The sequence below is a fragment of the Lactuca virosa genome, chromosome 8, assembly GCF_052849685.1.
Source record: "Lactuca virosa cultivar CGN04683 chromosome 8, Lactuca_virosa_CGN04683_v6, whole genome shotgun sequence".
Lineage (NCBI taxonomy): Eukaryota > Viridiplantae > Streptophyta > Magnoliopsida > Asterales > Asteraceae > Lactuca > Lactuca virosa.
The window spans coordinates 24,592,131-24,611,087 of NC_136433.1; the positions used below are offsets into that span (position 1 = coordinate 24,592,131).

The following is an 18,957-nucleotide window of genomic DNA, read 5'->3' on the forward strand; positions in this document are numbered from 1 at the left end:
CAAGATTTGTACTCGAGACAAGGACGGACCTTGAGACTCTAAGGAGTTCTATATAGTGGGAGTTCCCTCGAGTTTTATGCTGATTGTTTTAATGTTTGTATTTCAGTTTGAGTATGGTGGTGATCAATCGAAGAGGCAGTTCTGGTTATGGCTCGTGCACAGAACCGATTGATGAGAGGCTACGTGAGTTCATAGCGGCCGAGGTCACTCGTGGTATCGTGGATGCTATTCCTGTGATGTTTGGTATCATCAAGGAGGGGATTTTAGAGCTTATGGATGAACGAATCAGTTCCTTTCGAGACGAGATTGCTGCGGGTCAGTTAAGAGCACGAACTCCCGCATTTCGGGAGTTCAAGGCTTATAGAGCTCTAGATTTCTTCGGGGCTAAGGACCCCATCGCTAGCCGGCACTGGACCGCTAACATGGAGAATGCTCAGTGGAAGACTTTTTTCCTAGAGGGGGGCAAAGGTAGGGTTTGCATCCTGCCTGCTAAGGGACTGAGCACGTGACTGGTGGGATGAGGTCGACCGAGCTGTGGGGACTAAGGCGGTGGCAGCCATTACTTGGGAGGAGTTTGTTGCGAGGTTCCAGAGGGAGTTTTCACCGGAGATTGAGGTGAAATAGCTGGCGAGGGAGTTTCAGGGCTTTTTGAGCCGAGATTGTTGCGGGTCAGTTAGGAGCGCGAACTCCCGCATTTCTGGAGTTCAAGGCTTATAGAGCTCCGGAGTTATTCGGGGCTAAGGACCCCATCGCTAGCCGACGCTGGATCGCTAACATGGAGAATGCTCAGTGAACGAGTTTTTGCCTAGAGGGGGGGAAAGGTAGGGTTTGCATCCTGCCTGCTGAGAGACCGAGCATGTGACTGGTGGGATGAGGTCGACCGAGCTGTGGGGACTGTAGAGGTGGCATCCATGACTTGTGAGGAGTTTGTTGTGAGGTTCTAGAGGGAGTTTTAACCGACAATCGAGGTGCAGCAGCTGGCAAGGGAGTTTCAGGACCTTCTCCACACTACTGAGACTGTGGCGGAGATCACCACCAAGTTCTGGGAGAGGGATCTTTTGGTTCTGCAGTACGTCGCAGATGAAGATATGAAGAAGAAGAGATATCATGACATGTTGAGAGATGACATCAGTGAGTTTTTGAGCTTTTCGGGATGCAAGACCATAAATGATATGAATGAGAGGTCTCTCAAGCGGGAGATTGAGCTGGAACTTCGGACGAAGCGCAAGCCAGAGCAGGTGCAGACTGCCGTGGGCCAGGCTAAGAGGCCCAAGACTTTTGAGTCACATTCTAGGGGTCGACAGTGCCAGGGTCGCTGCGGGAAGTGCGGCAAGCCGTACGGTGGGGCATGTTGATCAGTGGGTTCAGGTTGTTTCAGATGTGGTCAGACGAGTCATATGGGTAGGGACTGCCTCCACAGGGTGCTCCGATTTGCTTTCATTGCAATCAGAGCAACCATAAAAAGGCTGATTTTCCGAGATTGTCAGGAGGGGCAGTGGCGGCGCCTACACCAGTCGCCTTGAGGATTACTGATGGCCGTCAGGGCAAGGTAGAAACACCTGTGGTGAAGAGCAGGACATTTTAGCTAAATACCGATGTGGCTCGAGCAGCACTGGATGTGGTTACCGATATGTAATTTTATTATATCTTTATTGCTTTCTTTATTTATGATTATATTGTATCTGATCATGTATAAGGACTTTCTTAGTCAATCATATGACTGCTCATGTTCTATTTGATCCGGGTGCTACCCGATCCTTTGTATCTCTTGTGTTTAGCAAGAAGTTTCGTGATGCTCCTAGGATTATCCGTTAGAGGTCGAGATTGCTAATGATCGTTTTGTGAGTGCTTCGAGGGTTCATCGTGCTGATTCCTCTGCGAGGGTCGAAAGTTATTATCGGGATGGACTGGTTGGACCCGAATGGGCCATGATTGACTGTGAGCGATAGCTAGGAGAGTTCGAACCCCAAGTGGGGGATAATTGGTTATTCCTGGCGAGGGAGATTCGCACGAGCCGACTCTTTATTCAGCTCCGAGGGCCAGAAGATATCTTCACCAAGGTTGTTCTGGGTTTCTGGCTTATGTGGCAGATACTCAGGTTGAGGGAACGATGGTGTTGAGTGAGGTGCCCAATGTTTGGGATTTCCCCGATGTGTTTCCTAAGGATTTTCCAGGAGTGCCTCCCGAAAGACAAGGGAGTTCCGGATTGATCTAGTTCTTGGTGCGGCCCCAATAGCCAAGGCACCATATCGCTTGGCACCATCAAAGATGCATGAGTTGTCTACGCATCTTCAGGAACTGCTACACAATGGATTTATTCGACCTAGTAGCTCACCTTGGGGAGCACCGATCCTGTTCGTGAAGAAGAAATACGGTTCACGCAGGATGTGCATTGGCTACCGGGAGTTGAATAAGCTAACGGTGAAGAACCGTTATCCACTTTATTTGACCAGCTTTATGGTGCATCTTGGTTTTACAAGATTGATCTGCGATCAGGTTACCATCAGATGAGGGTCAGAGACGAGGACGTGCAAACGATGACCTTCATAACTCATTATGGTTATTACGAGATCGTGGTGATGCCATTTGGGCACACTAATGTACCAACAACATTCATGGATCTAATGAATCGGGTATGTAGAACGATGATAGATCAGTCGGTGATCGTATTTATTGATGACATTTTGGTCTACTCTAAGACCAAGGAGCAGCACGAGGATCATTTGCGGGAGGTATTGGAGACCCTGAGAAGGGAAAAGTTGTATGACCAGTTCTCCAAATGCGAGTTCTGGCGATGGGAGGTGCAGTTCTTCGGGCACATCGTCAACCGGAATGGTATATTGGTTGATCCGGCCAAGATCGAGGCCTTGATGCAATGGGAGGTTCTGAGAACCCCATCCGAGATTTGTAGCTTCTTAGGTCTCGCAGGGTAGTATCGGAGATTTATTCAGTATTTCTCCAGATTACTGTGCCATTGACCCGTTTGACGAAGAAGAATGTTACTTTTCGGTGGGGGACCCGATCAGCAGTTGCCTTTTGAGACGCTGAGGAAGAGATTATGTGAGACCCTGATTCTTGCGCTTCCGGAGGGTATGGATGAGTTTGTGGTTTATTGTGATGTCTCTATATCGGACTTGGGAGTTGTTCTTGTGTAGAGGGGTCATGTGATTGCTTACGCCTCGGGGAAGCTGAAGCCTCATGAGGCGAATTACCCTACGCATGATTTGGACTTGTGAGTTGTGGTTTTTGCATTCAAGATTTGGAGACACTATCTTTATGGGGTTAGGTGTACTATCTACACTGACCACAAGAGTTTGAGGTACCTCATGGATCAGCCGAATATGAATATGCGGCAACGGAGATGGTTGGATGTGGTAAATGATTATGATTGGGAGATCCTATACCTCCCTGGGAAGGCAAATACGGTGGCCGATGCTCTGAATCATAAGGATATGAGTGCCCCTATTGGGGATATATGTTTGAGGATGGTTATCATTTCTACTTTGTTAGATTTGATCTAGAAGGCTCAGGTGGAGGGATCGAAAAAGGAGAATTGGAAGGCGGAGCGGATCAGGGGGCATATTCCTTTATTTGTTAGAGATAGTCGGGGATTGTTGACTCCGTGTGGTAGAGTTTGGATTCCGACTATGGGTGGGTGAGGCAGATTGTTCTAGAAGACGCCCATAAGTCAAAGTTTTTGATCCATACGAGGGCCATGAAGATGTACAGGGATCTGAAGCCGAGTTATTAGTGGCCTTGTATGAAAAGGGAGATAACATGGTTTGTGGAGCGATGCCTGACTTGTCGGAAAATCAAGGCCGAACATCAGAGACCTCATGGTAAGATGCAGCTGTTACTCATTCCCATGTGGAAGTGGGAAGTGATTACCATGGATTTTATCACGAAGTTGCCAAGGACGACATGTGTATTTGATTATACCTGGGTCATTGTTGATAGATTGACCAAGAGCTCGCATTTCATTCTGATTACCGAGAGTATATCTACTGAGAAGATAGTTGAAATTTACATTCAGGAGGTTGGTGGTTCGGCACAGGGTTCTAGTTTTAGTGGTTTCGGATCGAGATGTTCGCTTCACCTTTAGGTTTTGGAGGAAGTTTCACGAGGAATTGGGTACTCAGATGCATTTCAGTACAACATATCATCCCCATACCGATGGACAGAGTGAGCGGACGATTCATACAGTCGAAGATATGCTCCGGGCGTGCACATTATATTTTAGAGGGAGTTGGGTACTTACATTCCACTGGCCGAGTTCTCTTACAACAACAATTATCACGCCAGTATTGACCGACCACCTTTTGAGATGTTGTATAAGAGGAGGTGTAGGACTCTGGTTTGCTGGGGCGAGGTCGGACGTAGGGTCATGGGGAGTACTGAGGTGGTGCTGAAGACCACCAAGTTGATTCAGTAGGTGCACGACAGGTTACGAGTCATGCAAAGTCGGCAGAAGAGTTATGCAGACCGAAGACGTTCGGACCTCGAGTTTCAGGTAGGGGACTTGGTGCTTCTGAAGGTGTCACCTTGGAAAGGTGTCATCCGGTTTCAGAAGCGGAACAAGCTGGGGCCCCGGTTTATTAGTCCCTTCAGGATCACCGCCCGGGTGGGCAAGGTTGTATATCGGCAGGATTTGCATGATGAGCTCAGTCAGATCCAAAACACCTTCCATGTCTCTCAGTTGCAAAAGTGTGTAACCGATGTTTCTGCAGTGATTCCTTTGGATGATATTCAGGTCGATGAGCGTCTGAGCTATGCTGAGAGGCCAATTACGATTCTTGATAAGAAGACCAAGGCTCTGCGCTACAAAGTGGTGAACCTGGTGAAGGTGCAATGACAACACCGTAAAGCCTCTGAGTGGACGTGGGAGCTGGAGGATGAAAAGAGGGAGCACTACCCAGACTTGTTTGCAGCAGCAGACTTCAAGGATGAAGTCTAATTCAAGTGGGGGAGATTTGTAATGCCAGTGTTCCATGTATTTTCTTTTTTAGCCTGATCTTTTAAAATATTGAAAAGTTTATCCCTACATTGGGTGTACGAGATAAGTACGTCGGCTGTAGGTCTTTAATGATGGACATGTGTTTCCTCATGTACGTTGGGCGTATGCATGTGTACGCTGGGGGTACACATGCAGGGGAAAATCCTAATTTTTAGGGTTTGGACCCTATTTAAAGACCTTTATGGCCTTAAACCCTTTCTTACCTTCAACCTCCATCTTTCTTTGCCTCCATCTCGAAACCCTAATCCCGGTGTGTGATTTTTGAAGCTTTAGAGTGACATTTTGGTGTTCTTGGTGGTGAAGGAAGACCTTTGGAGTTATGGTGTTGCTCTCAAGCTTTTGGATCCAGATTCTTCTCATCTTTGTGCATCTGCTAGAGGCATAAAGTTCATATATTGGAGCATTCTTTGCTAGATCTTGTGTAAGCTTAGATTTATGCTCTTTTTGTCCCAAAACCTTGATCTTTGTGAGTATGGAATACTCCAGAGCTTTTAAGCTGTCCTTTCAGACGTTTTAGGGTGTATAGTGTCATAAAAATGCAAGCTTGGTCCTTGATATTCATCCATGCAAGAGTTATGGAAGTTTAAGCGATGATATAAGTTAGGGTTTTGGTTTTTAGCTTCCTTTTTCCATGAAAAGGCATAAAGGTTTAGACTTTATGACTTTAGACGTTTATTAGGTTTAGTTATGAAGTTTGGACGTTATGTCTTAAGGTATTAAGACCTTATTAGTGAAATTGGACATCTGACGGGTACGCTGGGCGTAACCATGGGCGTACTTGGTTGCTGCCCTGTAATCCTTCCAAGTAGAGGTTGTATGATGGTCATAAAAAGTAATATGTTGGGCGTACTACCAGAAAACACATTTGGGTCATTTTGGGCCTTGGGTTGTTAGGGATTTTGGACCTTGTATTTTTGGGTCATGCTTGGAAAGGGAAAAATGGTCTTTTTCCCTTGGTAGAATAAATACGGTTTGAACCAATTATGAGTTAAACCTGGATTTTTAATTAGGGTTGTCTTTGGGTTTTGATTAGTATGAGGAGTCGTGATAGTAGCAGCTCGAGTATGTGATTCAGTTATCTTCAGTTAGAGGTGAGTCTTCTCAATGTGCTTGTGGGTCGAAGACACTAATGACGGCCCACTACGTTGTTATGCAAAATGCTAATTATTATGTGACTCTTACATGTTTGTATGATTTGAGTTGGAATAGACCCTAGGGTTGGGCCCATAAGTGTATGATGGGTTGAAAGAACTCAAGGCTAGGCCCATGTTTATGTATTAGGCTAGAACACCCCCAGGGCTAGGCCCAGTTGTATGTTCGACAGTGGTAGTTTTGGGGAACTCAGTAAGCATTGTGCTTACAATTTATTTCTTTGGTTTCAGGTACTTCCGGTACGAAAGGGAAGAGCCCGCCGTGATGACACAACATCCTCCCCTCATGATTTCCGCATTTTATGATCTCTTACTCTGATATTTTGTGATAGTTTGTATTTTGGATGATTATGTGATGTTTGGATTGATGAATTTAAAAATGAAAGTTTTACTTATAAATTTTAGATCGTTAGAATCTCCATGCCAATTCTACTTGTAACACCTAAATTTACACAAATATATCATGGATTTAATAACATAAAACATAATATTTAACAAAAAGAAAAAAGTGAATTCTTGTATGATATGTTTATTTTATTCCATCATATATGGTGAATGCATTTTAGAATGTTTGCCTCATTTCAGTGCAAAACTGCTTTGCTTCAAGTAATTGGCAATTGAATTAACTTATACAAAGATACACCAAGAGTAGGATTCAAAGTAGAAACGTTTTGGGTTCATTATGAATTTGCAATTAATATTTTTGCAATTTCAAAAACAAAATTTGACTTTTCCCTAAGATTCAAAAAAGACAAAATTGTAAATATAACTTACATAACAATGAATCCATGATCCAGCAATCGAAACCTAATTTCTTAATTTAGTTTTTTTGGTGAATCATAACCTCAAGACCCACCAAATACTCATCAAAAATCGTATTTAATTACAAATTATAATTCATAAAAACGAAAATTAAGAAGAACCCATGTAATATATATCTTACAATAGGAGTAGGAGTTGCATTTGAGAAAGTGAAACTCAGAAGCATTGAAGATTACCTGTAATAATAACACTAACCCACATGTCTTGAAAATATTCAAACAAAGAAAGAAAATTAATTAGACTTAAGAAACTTGACAGAGGCTTCATCACAAAAATGGCAGAACGTAACCCGGGAAAATAATATATGCAAAAAAAAAAAAAAAAAAAAAAAAAAGTTCAAGCCATTTAGGCATTTCAACAAACACCTTAAAGTCAATACGTTAAATAACTGAAATCAACATACAACCCTCAATTGCAGATGAACTGGATTTTGAGCTTACTCTGTACCTTTGGATAAAGTCGTTTGAAGCAAAATCTATGATAGATGATAAAAATCCATCATCTTTATCAACCAAGATCAAAAAATTTCTTAGAAACAATGTAGGAACGACTCTAACCTTCTGATCGAAGTGACGCACAGTGGCTCCGACAGGGCTCCTCACTGCCATAGCCTCTTCATGCCGATTTGAGGTGTACAGGTCAACATTCACTTTCTGAGGCTTCCTCTATACCAGAAAACAAAGGGAGAAGAAGGAAGATCGACATCAACAAAAAAAAAAAAAAAAACTCGACAGCAGCACAAGAAAAATCGACATTAGCACAAAAAAATTCCATAATTTTTTGAGTTCCAATTCTAACATATACCAGAAAACAAAGGGAAAAGAAGAGATATCGACATCAGCAAAAAAAAATCGACAGGAAGGAAAAAAGATGAATGAAAGCAAACAGCAGGAAAAATAAAGACGAATGCAGAAGCAGGAACAAACACGAACCTTGAGGAAGCAACGATCTCTGGTGTTTCTGTGGGCTGTAACGATCTCCGGCGGTGGGGAGGAGATGGCTAACGGCGGTGGGTTCAAAGGGGAAGGATAGAGGAGGCAACGATCGAGAGAACAACAAATATGGAGGAGTATGTTTTTCTGTCGATGTATAAGGTCGTATAGTCGCTTTCCTCTGGAACCGACTTCAAACTGTGAATAGGAAGACGCCAACTTCGAAGGGGTTGTAGCAATCACGTTCATTGATTAAAACATTAAACCATAATTTTATTAAAAAAAACTAATCAGGGGAGTAATGATACGGACAAAGAGGGTCTTGGATGAACATATTGACATGAGGGGGTGTTTGAACATCAAAAATTCTTTTTGCAGAAAGACTTTTAGTGGAAGCATTTTTTGCAAAAGATGCTATTTAAAATGTATTTGGATTAGACAAAATGACTTTGATTAACTTTTATATGTAAAGTGATAAAAAGTTAGGTTTTTGTGATTTTTTGAAACCCCTTCTTTTACTCTTTGTAAAAAGTCATTTCAAAAAAACTTTTCAGTTATCCAAACATTTTTTGGTTTTTTTTTTAACTTTTTGAATAAGTTAAAAGTTAAAAAGTCAATCTAAAAGCAATGTCAAACACCCTCGAGGCTTATTACGCGTCAAGGCGTCGCAGTCGACCACACCTTCCACAAAAGGCTTGCAGCCATAAATCGCAACCATGTCTGCGATTAATTCTTATGTCTCCATCTATCGGTGCCTAGATGAAATTCTAGATCACCACAAACACAAAATAAACACACTGATGTATCCAATTAATAGAGAAGAGTAAGGGGGAAGGGGAAGATAAGTTGTGAAGGAGAATAAGGTACCAAAACCTGCAAATCTAAAAAAATCAAAGGTAGTTATGACTACAAACCACTACTAAAGAGGAGTTGAGGTGTGAAATTGAGAGAAGGAATAAGGAATCGAAAAGGGATAGAAGACACCAATCTCATTCTTATTGGCTTACAGTGGCGGGTGATCCAAAACTTTGCCACGTAAAATGTAAACAGAAGAGCAGGGAGTAAATTCCTCAAACTAAGGGACGGAAATTGTAAAATCGGAAGAACTTGTGTGGTAAAAGTTTAAAGGGTGGAAAGGGGAAAAAGTGAAAAAGCCCAAAACACTTGTGGCAAAAGTCTGAAAGAGTCAAAGAATACTATTCCTAAGGATTATATATATATATATATATATATATATATATATATATATATATATATATATATATATATATATATATATATATGGTTAGGTTCATGTGAGACGGCCAAATTTTGTGAGACAGTGAGACGCAATTTTAGCCACTCATTTTAGAGATTAAAAAAAATATTTTTAAAATATAAAATAATTGAAAATTTTCGAAATTTTTTTTTCAAATATTATTTTCGTCATTTATATTTTCTAAAAAATTAAAAAATAAAAAATAAAATAAAATAAAATAAATTACTTTTTTTTTACATATTCTAGTAAAATATTAGAATATTCTAGTAGAATATTAGAATATTTTACATATCTGACAAATCTAGTAGAATATTTTAACATTTTAAAAATCATATTAGAATATTTACAGTGTAATATTTTATTAGAATATTTCACGTATTTAAAAAAAACGGTAATTTTTTTTAGGTTAAAAAAGTGACGAAAATAATAATTAAAAAAAAGATTTTCGGATTTTTCTTTCTATTTTGCATTTTAAAATTATTTTTAAATTGCGTCACGGTCTCACAAAATTAGCATGGTCTCAAATGAACCTGAACTTATATATATATATATATATATATATATATATATATATACACAATCGGTTTTAAAAGAATCAAATTGCCGGTTTTCGAAAACATATTTTTGTTCGATATTTTTTTGTTCATTTTACCTTTTTGGATAGGCCTACCAAATAATCGCAAAGTTAAAAAATTGGGCAGTAGATGAATCCATAAATGAAACTATTCCCCTACTTATCTATCAAAAAAATATCCAAGTTTGAGATAAATTGAATTTGATTAGTTGAAACAACTAGGCTAAAGGACTTTTGATAATTAATAATATTACTATTTTTTTAGATTTTGACCTAAATATTTGAATAGTCTAAAATCAGTTTAACCGTGTTACAAAACTTCCATCATTTCAATTTCACAATGCTTATGTTTAATCGGTTTTAAAAGAATCAAATTGCCGGTTTTCGAAAACATATTTTTGTTCGATATTTTTTTTTTCATTTTACCTTTTTGGATAGGCTTACCAAATAATCGCGAAGTTAAAAAATTGAGCAGTAGATGAATCCATAAATGAAACTATTCCCATACTTATCTATCAAAAAAATATCCAAGTTCGAGATAAATTGAATTTGATTAGTTGAAACAACTAGGGTAAAGGACTTTTGATAGTTAATAATATTACTATTTTTTTTAGTTTTTGACCTAAATATTTGAATAGTCTAAAATCAGCTTAACCGTGTTACAAAACTTCCATCATTTCAATTTCACAATGCTTATGTTTAATCGGTTTTAAAAGGATCAAATTGCCGGTTTTCGAAAACATATTTTTGTTCGATATTTTTTTTTTCATTTTACCTTTTTGGATAGGCCTACCAAATAATCGCAAAGTTAAAAAATTGGGCAATAGATAAATCCATAAATGAAACTATCCCCCCCCCCCCCATATATATGCACCTAGATAGATACTATTCATTGAAAACAACTATCCGACACAAAATAGTCTGCCAAACCGGCCCATAGAAACTCTTCGTCGAAAGTAACTATCTGACACCGCTGCATCGTACGGGTACCCCACTTGTATGTGTGTGTGTGTGTATATATATATATATATATATATATATATATATATATATATATATATATATATATATATATGTGTGTGTGTATATTCCAAAATAAAAAACTTAAAATAAAGATAAAAACCTTTTTTTTTCTGGCTCGTCGTAGACATTTAAGGATATTAAAATCCTCATGACTGACCTAGTAACATGGACATAACAAAATAACCTGAATTTCATGTTCCAACCCCATAAGCTTTAGACTGTTCGAGAACTCTCCAAAAAAATCGGTCCATTGCAAGAGCAGTCCAAAAAACAAACCCACCATGTTTCAAGACAAACCTAGAACGATTCGCAACTGTTTTGTACATGTTTAGTGTTATATGTTTTAACCAAATTCCACTCCTGAGGTCCACTAGGCCTAAAAAATGTCTACACTACATATATAAACAAATATTCAAGCTAATATTTTTGTAATTAAATACAAGGCTCGAGCCCATTGTAAAAGAAAAACCCATTTTTTCAATTCTAAAGTCGAAAAAAAAGACAAAATCGACACTTTTCTCGGGTCTCACAAAGGAAAGGAAGGATCCCCCAATTCTTCTCCAAATGGTTCTAACCGAGTTTTATTTTTTGTATTTAATCTTATAAAACCCTAAATATCTGATTTTGGTATGTTATAGTTGCATTTTTAACTTAAGTTATGAGTTGTGATTATAATTTTTGATATATAAATGATTATTCTTTAGAGAATAATGCTTTTGATACATTTTTTTAGATAAATATGAGTATTATGTTATTGTTAAATGTTAGTAATTATAAAAGAACAACTCATATGACTTGAACTTTGTACCCTTTGGTTTGGAAAATGCTATTTCATTACATACATAAATACATGTTCATTATTTTAGTTGATATATGTATCTTGCATAGACGAAATAGGTATGTATGTAATATTAGTTAGGTAATAAGTATGCAATATTGTTAAGCAACTACTACTTATCAACTTGTTTATTATTGAATTGATAAGAGTTTTAGATACTTGTTCGATGAATGTAATGCCATTACTTCCCATCTAAAATATTTTCAGGATCATCCCATATGACATGGAAAGATGTTACAATTACAGGAGGTTTATAATAATTCTTTTATAATTGATTTTCATGTGTTTCTTTGTATGGTGTAACACCAAATCTTTACGGAAGAATACTATGATGATAATTACCCATGCATGACGACCAATATAAAAATATCAGATTGTTACCCAATATTTTGATTCTTTTTTGGTATATTATCATGTCATATCACCTCAAATTTGGAGTTACACAATATCAAATTGGGTATTGTTAACTACACCTACACGCACTACACATAGGGTTAATTGACCAATGTTAACTACACCTACACGCACTACACATAGGGTTAATTGACCAAACTATAAATCCATCATATATAAATAAATTTTACATGTAATATAGTTCCTTATTTTATGTAAGTTTTTTATAAAACAATCCATCTTATTTTTTAATATAAACAAATTTTACATGTATGTTTGATCATTTTTATTTTTAATATAAATAATGTTACATATATGATCCTTTATTTTTATCTTATTTTATATTTTGATCATTTTCTAATAGTTTGTTTTATTTACTTCTTTATTTATAGTTTCTTTTAGCATTTTTAGTCTTTGTTATTGTTATTGCATTGTACATTCTATTTCCTTCTTTATCTTTGATCGTTTCAGGTACTCTCTATTTTGCATAAGGTGTTTTGCATGTTATTGAAGTCTCGTTGCGGTTGCAGATTAACTTGTTGTTGAGCTTGGTAGGCTTGCGAGGAGTTTCTGGGCTTTGCGGATCCATTTGGGAAGAACTGGGCTTAATGCATTGAAGACTTGGAAGAAGTGAGCTTATGAAGATGGGTGATGGACTCTTGTTATTGGGTTTGGACTATCCATTTTGAAGTTTGAAGATAATTGGTTAAATTTGAATCATGTGAGGTGTGAAGGGGACCAAGAGAATCTTGAGTAGTGGGGTTGAGTTGTGGAGAAACGAAGCCAATAGTATTTCACCATTATTTGTAAGGGTGGGGTCACACTTGTGCAAGTTTGCGCGGCTACCTGCCCAACTGCACAATTAGGGGCATTTTCGTCATTTGGCTCATCATATACCTTGGGTTAGGTTTGGCAGCCATTACTTCGAATTTTCCACCATTGGATCATCTTGGAGGCGTTTTTGGAGAGCTAGAGCCATCATCTTCTCATTCTTTTAGTAATTGCTAATTTCTTGATGTTAAAACACTTTTATGATTATTATCTTGTTACTATGAGTGGCTAGTTAGTTTATTTTGGTTGACTTGGGCTAAAACCCTTGGATGTTTGTGTTACATCCAAAAAATCAGAGTAAAATTTTCATTTTTCCAAAACAACCCCAAATCAATAATTGTTTACAAAAAACGTTGTTTCAAAAGTATAGTTCGTAAATCGGAGTATCCCAAAATCCAATAACATAAAATCCGAAGGATGTGCACGATCACACCTTTGCTTTTCCTGATCATCCGAAGTACCTGAAACAATAACAAACAACTGTAAGCACAAAGCTTAATGAGTTCCCCCAAAGTACCACCACACATACAGATAACATATATGAATAAGCATGCATATAGGGTTTGTTGGTCCTTGACCTCAACTCAATCATACCGGGTTTGTTGGTTTACAGTACAAAGTAGTAAGACCTCAACCCGACCGTCCAGGGTTTGTTGGCATGTAGCCTCAACCCAACAATCTAGGTATGTTGGCATGTGGCCTCAACCTTACCATACCGAGTTTGTTGACCTCTAGTCTCAACCAAACCATATCGGGTTTGTTGGCACGTGGCCTCAACCCAACAATCCAGGTTTGTTGGCACGTGGCCTAAACCTTACCATACCGAGTTTGTTGACTGGAAACACAAAGCATTACAATCTCAACCCAACCACACTATGTCTCCATATGCAACAGATAAATATATAGCCAGTAAACAGATAAGCAGGCAAATCTACAGATCAATACCACATACCAACATCCTAAATACCAGGATATAGATCAAACAGATTACTACAACACAACAACATCCTATATACCATGGTAAACAACCTAGTGGGTCGGAATTGGTGCCTTCGACCCACGAGTATAGTGAGCAAAACTCACCTGAATTGAAGAACCTTGAAAGACTGCGATATGCTCGCTTCTGGACTGCTTGCTCCTGTGAATCCACTACACCAGAACCAGATGACATCTTAATCAATAGCCCAAAATCCTCAAGTTTAACCCAAGGTCAAACTTGGTCAAAAAGTCAACGGTCAACGAAATTCAATAAAAGTCAAAGTCTAAGGTAGTTGAGTACGCCCAACGTACGCAGCCCGATCCCACTCCTTCATTAAGCACTTAATCCCTTAAGGAATTTTCACCCAAACTCAGATCTAGCCTCAAAACATTGTCTTAAGTCATATAGTTTCCACCTTTATGACTTTCCATGGCTACGGAAGGTCCAAAAGCTAAAACCCCAAGTTATTAATCCATTAAGACATCACAACTCTTGCATGGAAGGGATAGAAGGAACAAGATCACATTTTTATGGTTCCTAATAGCTACATAACGGATAAAGTTTCCAAGTTTATCCATTAGAATGATCCCAACAAACAAGATCTAGTCTTTAAGTCTCAAAGGGACCAAAAGTGCATCTTTTTTCAACTTAATCCATTAAGTCCAAGTCTCCAACCTTCAGATCTGAATCAATATAATGTTTAGATGGATAAAGTTTCCAACTTTATCCATAAGAAGATCACAAACTTTCAAGATCTAAAATTTATGCACTTAAAGTAACCAAAAGCTCATAACACCCAAAACTAGCTAGATCTAAAATTTTCATCATCAAGATTCAAACTTTATAGCTCCAAAAGAAAGATCAAGGTGAACAAGGTCTGAATCTACAAGCTCAATGCAACTAATGCTTCTTCAATGAGTTCCTTCTTCTCCAATATGCACCAAGAACACTCCAAAGCACTTAAAAACAACTTCTGTTTGCTCATAAGGCTCAAACTAGGGTTAAGGTTTCAAGAGAGTGTGTTGGTGAGGTGGAGGCTGAGAATGTAATGGGTTTGGGGAAGTTAAGGAGCTTAAATAGGGCTAAAACCACGAAAATAGGGTTTTGACATTGATCGCTATTTTGGCACTGATTGTGTACTCCCATCGTACTCCTGCTACGCCCAGCATACTAGTGATGCCCTAGTACATCCAACGTATGCGACTAACCCAAAAATCGTCCTAACTTCAAACGGTCGTAACTTCTTCGTTCCAACTCCGTTTTCGACGTTCTTTATATCCACGAAAAGGTTTTGAAGAGCTCTACAATATTATATAGATATCTTGGAATAAAAACTTCCCGAACAAAAATCCATATTTCATGCAAGAAGTCAGAAACATCACTTTTCCCGTTCTGCCCCTTTGACTCCAACACACACACACACCAAGGGCTTGGATCACATAACCAATATTGTCAACATGCAATAGGATCTAAACCTTATTCCCTTAAAGCTCAATGCCTTTACTTTCTCCATTTATTGCCCACAATCCCGAAATAGGAAACTTCTTGAAACAGGATGTTACCACTCTCCGCCATTTAAACTGGATTTCATCCTCGAAGTCCGTCTCGGTTACGACTTCTAAAACAACACCAAAATATTCCAAAAACTCCCTCTAACCATTTCGAAATGAAGCAATCTTATAAATAAAACTCGAGAGACCACTTGGAAACCCCAACTGCCAACAAGCAACCCAATAACTTGAAAATGCTCAAACACAACAATTTCTTTTTCTCCCTAACTATATGGCCCAACTTCCATAGAAAACTACACAAACAGGGAACTCTCAGTACTACAACCACAAACCATCCTCATCACTATACTTCCCAAAATCGGGAATCCATCGGTCTATTCTCAGAAACCTTAACCTAATACTGATGATCATCCATTCATCGAACCTACCCCTAGTCCCTGACTAGGGACACTGCCAAAACGTGTTGAAAGGATACTCAAAACATTCTGATCGATAATTCCGCCGAAAAACTTTAAATACACTCTTGACCTCACGACAAGTCATCACCAACCCGCTGCCCCCACATGCATAAGGTGTTGGATTAAGTGTCTAAGACCATAACTATAATTGGTATGCACTTGACCCGATAGTAGCATGGTCATTTTGGGTTGCCTTCACCAGAGCAATTTGATAGGATGAATATTTGAGAAAGAGGTTATTTGTGATTTATTAATATATTATAAGAATAATATATTACTTGAGAAATCATATTATTTAATTGGTATTGATCAGGAATTAATTTGGAATTAATTTAGTGATCAAAAGAGACTGATTAAATTAACGGAGACTGATTAGGTAAATCAGTAATACATATAGTTTGGGCTAATGATCCATGTTGATTAGGGATGAACTAAATGTATGTGAGAGTCCATGAAGATTTAGTCCAAAGGGCCTATCAAATGAGTTATTGGATTGCTTAAAGGCCTAAGTAAAAGAATTAGGGTTTACAAGTTAAAACCCTAGGAATTCCACACTATAAATGTAAGACCTATCACTCCCAAAATTGGCTAAGACTTCAAAGAAGAAACCCTAACTGATTTTTGGTGCCTCCTAGCCTCTCTCTCATAATCCTCCATTGTTCTTGGTGTTTGTGACTTATTTGAGGTATCACATTTGAGGTACTAAGCTCTTGAAAGGCCAAGTTGTATAAGCTACAACAAAGAGGTATTCATCTAACTTGTTTTATGTTGTAAATCTCAAAACTGTATGCTAGTTAGGGTTCATACTTTGGATAGAAGAAAATTGCATGTATAACTTGAGAAAACTTAGATCCAAAGCATTAGGGTTGTATGTGCACCATATGATTGTTGTAGTGCTCAAAACACATCAGTGGTATCAGAGCATATGGTGTTTTATGTTATATTGATGCATTGGTTAACTATTCAAAGTTGAAGTGTGACATCCCCAATTTCACGGCCAGAAAAGACCGGCTTAATTTATGCTTTTAAAATAATTTCAGAGTAATCATTTGATTAAAAGTGTTGCGGAATTTGTTCCCAGAAAAACATGATAAATATGTTATCAAATCATTTCCGAAGAAATGTAGTTTATTCACTTAAACCATTGGGATGTCATTGTCAATACAAAAACATAAGGATAAACCAAACTTACATTCATTTACACTAGTGATCTACTTCTCTTTTAATCTCTCAGTGTAAAGCAACTTCGTATCGATACCTATGATACAATTAAACTGAGTGGGCCAGGCTTGGGAGCCTGGTGAGCATATAGGGTTTTCAACCCACAATAAATAAATTTATTATGCTTAAACATCAAACAATCAACCCAATTACCCAATCCCCATTATCTTATTTATTTCTTAAGGATTTACCCTAAGAATCAACTATCACTCATTCCTAAGGATTCATCCTAAGGAATAGGCACGAAGTCCATCGCTGCCCAAGGTTTATACTACAAACACTAACAAACGTCGATCCCCACATACTGATCCTATACAGTGATCTTACTAGATCTCGCCTAAAGGATCGATATGAACAACCAACTAACGAAACTGCTTCGGAAATTCCCTAGCAGCAAACGAGGATCGATAAAGACATCAAATGAATGGAATAAGTTTAACCACGAACCTTCGTTCGTAAAAGAAAGAACCACAAGACAATTAAGTCAGGGGTAGTTATCAATGCCTAGGCTGTGGTCTGAATATCGTGAGGTATGTAACCCCCAGGCGCACCCTATCCAGCATCGAACTTTGCCTAGGCTGTGGTCTGAATATCGTGAGGTATGTAACCCCCAGACTTACCCTATCCGGCAATGGAAACGCTGACTAATGCCTAGGCTGTGGTCTGAATATCGTGAGGTATGTAACCCCCAGACGCATCCTATCCGGCAATGGAAACGCTGACTAATGCCTAGGCTGTGGTCTGAATATCGTGAGGTATGTATGATGGGTTTTGAGCATTCTAACACTTCCTAAGTGTACATGCAACTCTAATAACCTTGGATCTATGTTTGTCTAATAATCAAGCAAAGTTGAATTCCAAGGTTATATTCCTATCTAGCATACATGGGGAACATTTTTAACTTGAATGAAAGATAGAATAACTTACCTTGTTGTTGATTATGATCCTTGAAACCTTGTGAGCCTAGCACCCCAATTGTGATTCCTCAAATGCTTCACACAACACCAAATGCAAAGGAGTAAACTTTGAGAGAATCTTACACTTGCAAAATCGGCTCTAGCCCTCTTGTTTCTTAGTGTAGCCAATTTTGGTGGAGAATGGGTTTCTTATATAGTGTTGACACATCTAGGGTTACACCATGTAAACCCTAATGTGTCATGACTCTTCATTTCCATGACCCATGGGTTTGTAACTCCCATGGAGCATCCATGGAGCATCCTATGGGTGGAACCCAACTTGATAATCCATGGAGCCTCTTAGCCCACTATATAAGATATGGAAGATTTACATAATCTACCCATATATTTAATTAGTTATCTTTTGATCACTTAATTAATTCTAAATTAATTCTTGATCAAACTAATTAAATAATATTATTAATATATTAGAACTTATAATATATTAATAAACCATAAATGTTATTTCTCTCATTTTAGTTTATCCAATTGCATGGTGCCATGCAACCCAAATGGACCATGCCGGGTCGGGTCAAGTACATACCAGAAATAGTTGTGGACTTAAACACCTTATCCAACAGTCTCCCACTTGGATAAGTCTAATAACTATAACAACAATACTTCAGGAACCGATCGGCAGTCGTAGCTCTTTCAAGGTCTCTCGGAACTGAGAAGATGATGATACGCCATTTAAGATAAGTGATCATATAATCCTCTGTTCTAGATATCAGCCGGACAAATACATGGAACAATGTCTAACTTATTGTCCAGCAGTTTGTTTCCCGATTTCCGATTTGTTTGACAAAGAACTTAATTGAACACATCAACTTAGTTCTGACCGGGCCCGGTACATAGGTCAAAACAAAATCATCGAGGGGCCCAGATATCAACTTCTAATCCAAGAAGGAACAGATAAACTTCGACTCATATGTTTGTTCTACCACTCATTGAATTATACACAAAAGCACGTTTTATAACATCGAGTTACCAATGCGT

The 18,957-nt window shown here is 38.3% G+C and overlaps 1 protein-coding gene across 2 annotated transcripts; it reads right to left on the reverse strand.

Annotated features, from left to right (window-relative positions):
* Positions 1 to 6,904: 6,904 nt before the first annotated feature.
* Positions 6,905 to 8,179, reverse strand: LOC145134195 (uncharacterized). 2 transcript variants are annotated; one of them, XR_013718986.1, is made up of 3 exons: positions 7,920 to 8,179; positions 7,545 to 7,652; positions 6,905 to 7,163 (listed from the first exon to the last, which is right to left on the reverse strand). XR_013718986.1 is itself a non-coding variant. In XM_079069079.1 (3 exons), the coding sequence occupies exons 1-3, from the start codon at positions 8,166 to 8,168 to the stop codon at positions 7,424 to 7,426; spliced, it is 396 nt and encodes a 131-aa protein (XP_078925205.1). In that variant the 5' UTR covers positions 8,169 to 8,179; the 3' UTR covers positions 6,905 to 7,423. The 2 variants fall into 2 exon arrangements, 1 of the variants encoding a protein (XP_078925205.1); XM_079069079.1 differs by having other exon boundaries at positions 6,905 to 7,462.
* Positions 8,180 to 18,957: the final 10,778 nt, after the last annotated feature.

Excerpts from the sequence above, each read along its gene's own strand:
- LOC145134195 (XM_079069079.1), bottom strand. The coding sequence starts at position 8,168 with ATGAACGTGATTGCTACAACCCCTTCGAAGTTGGCGTCTTCCTATTCA. Across the intron at positions 7,653-7,919 it reads GAGATCGTTGCTTCCTCAAG|AGGAAGCCTCAGAAAGTGAA; the intron begins GTTCGTGTTTGT and ends TTTCTGGTATAG. Across the intron at positions 7,463-7,544 it reads TGCGTCACTTCGATCAGAAG|ATTTTGCTTCAAACGACTTT; the intron begins GTTAGAGTCGTT and ends CATCTATCATAG.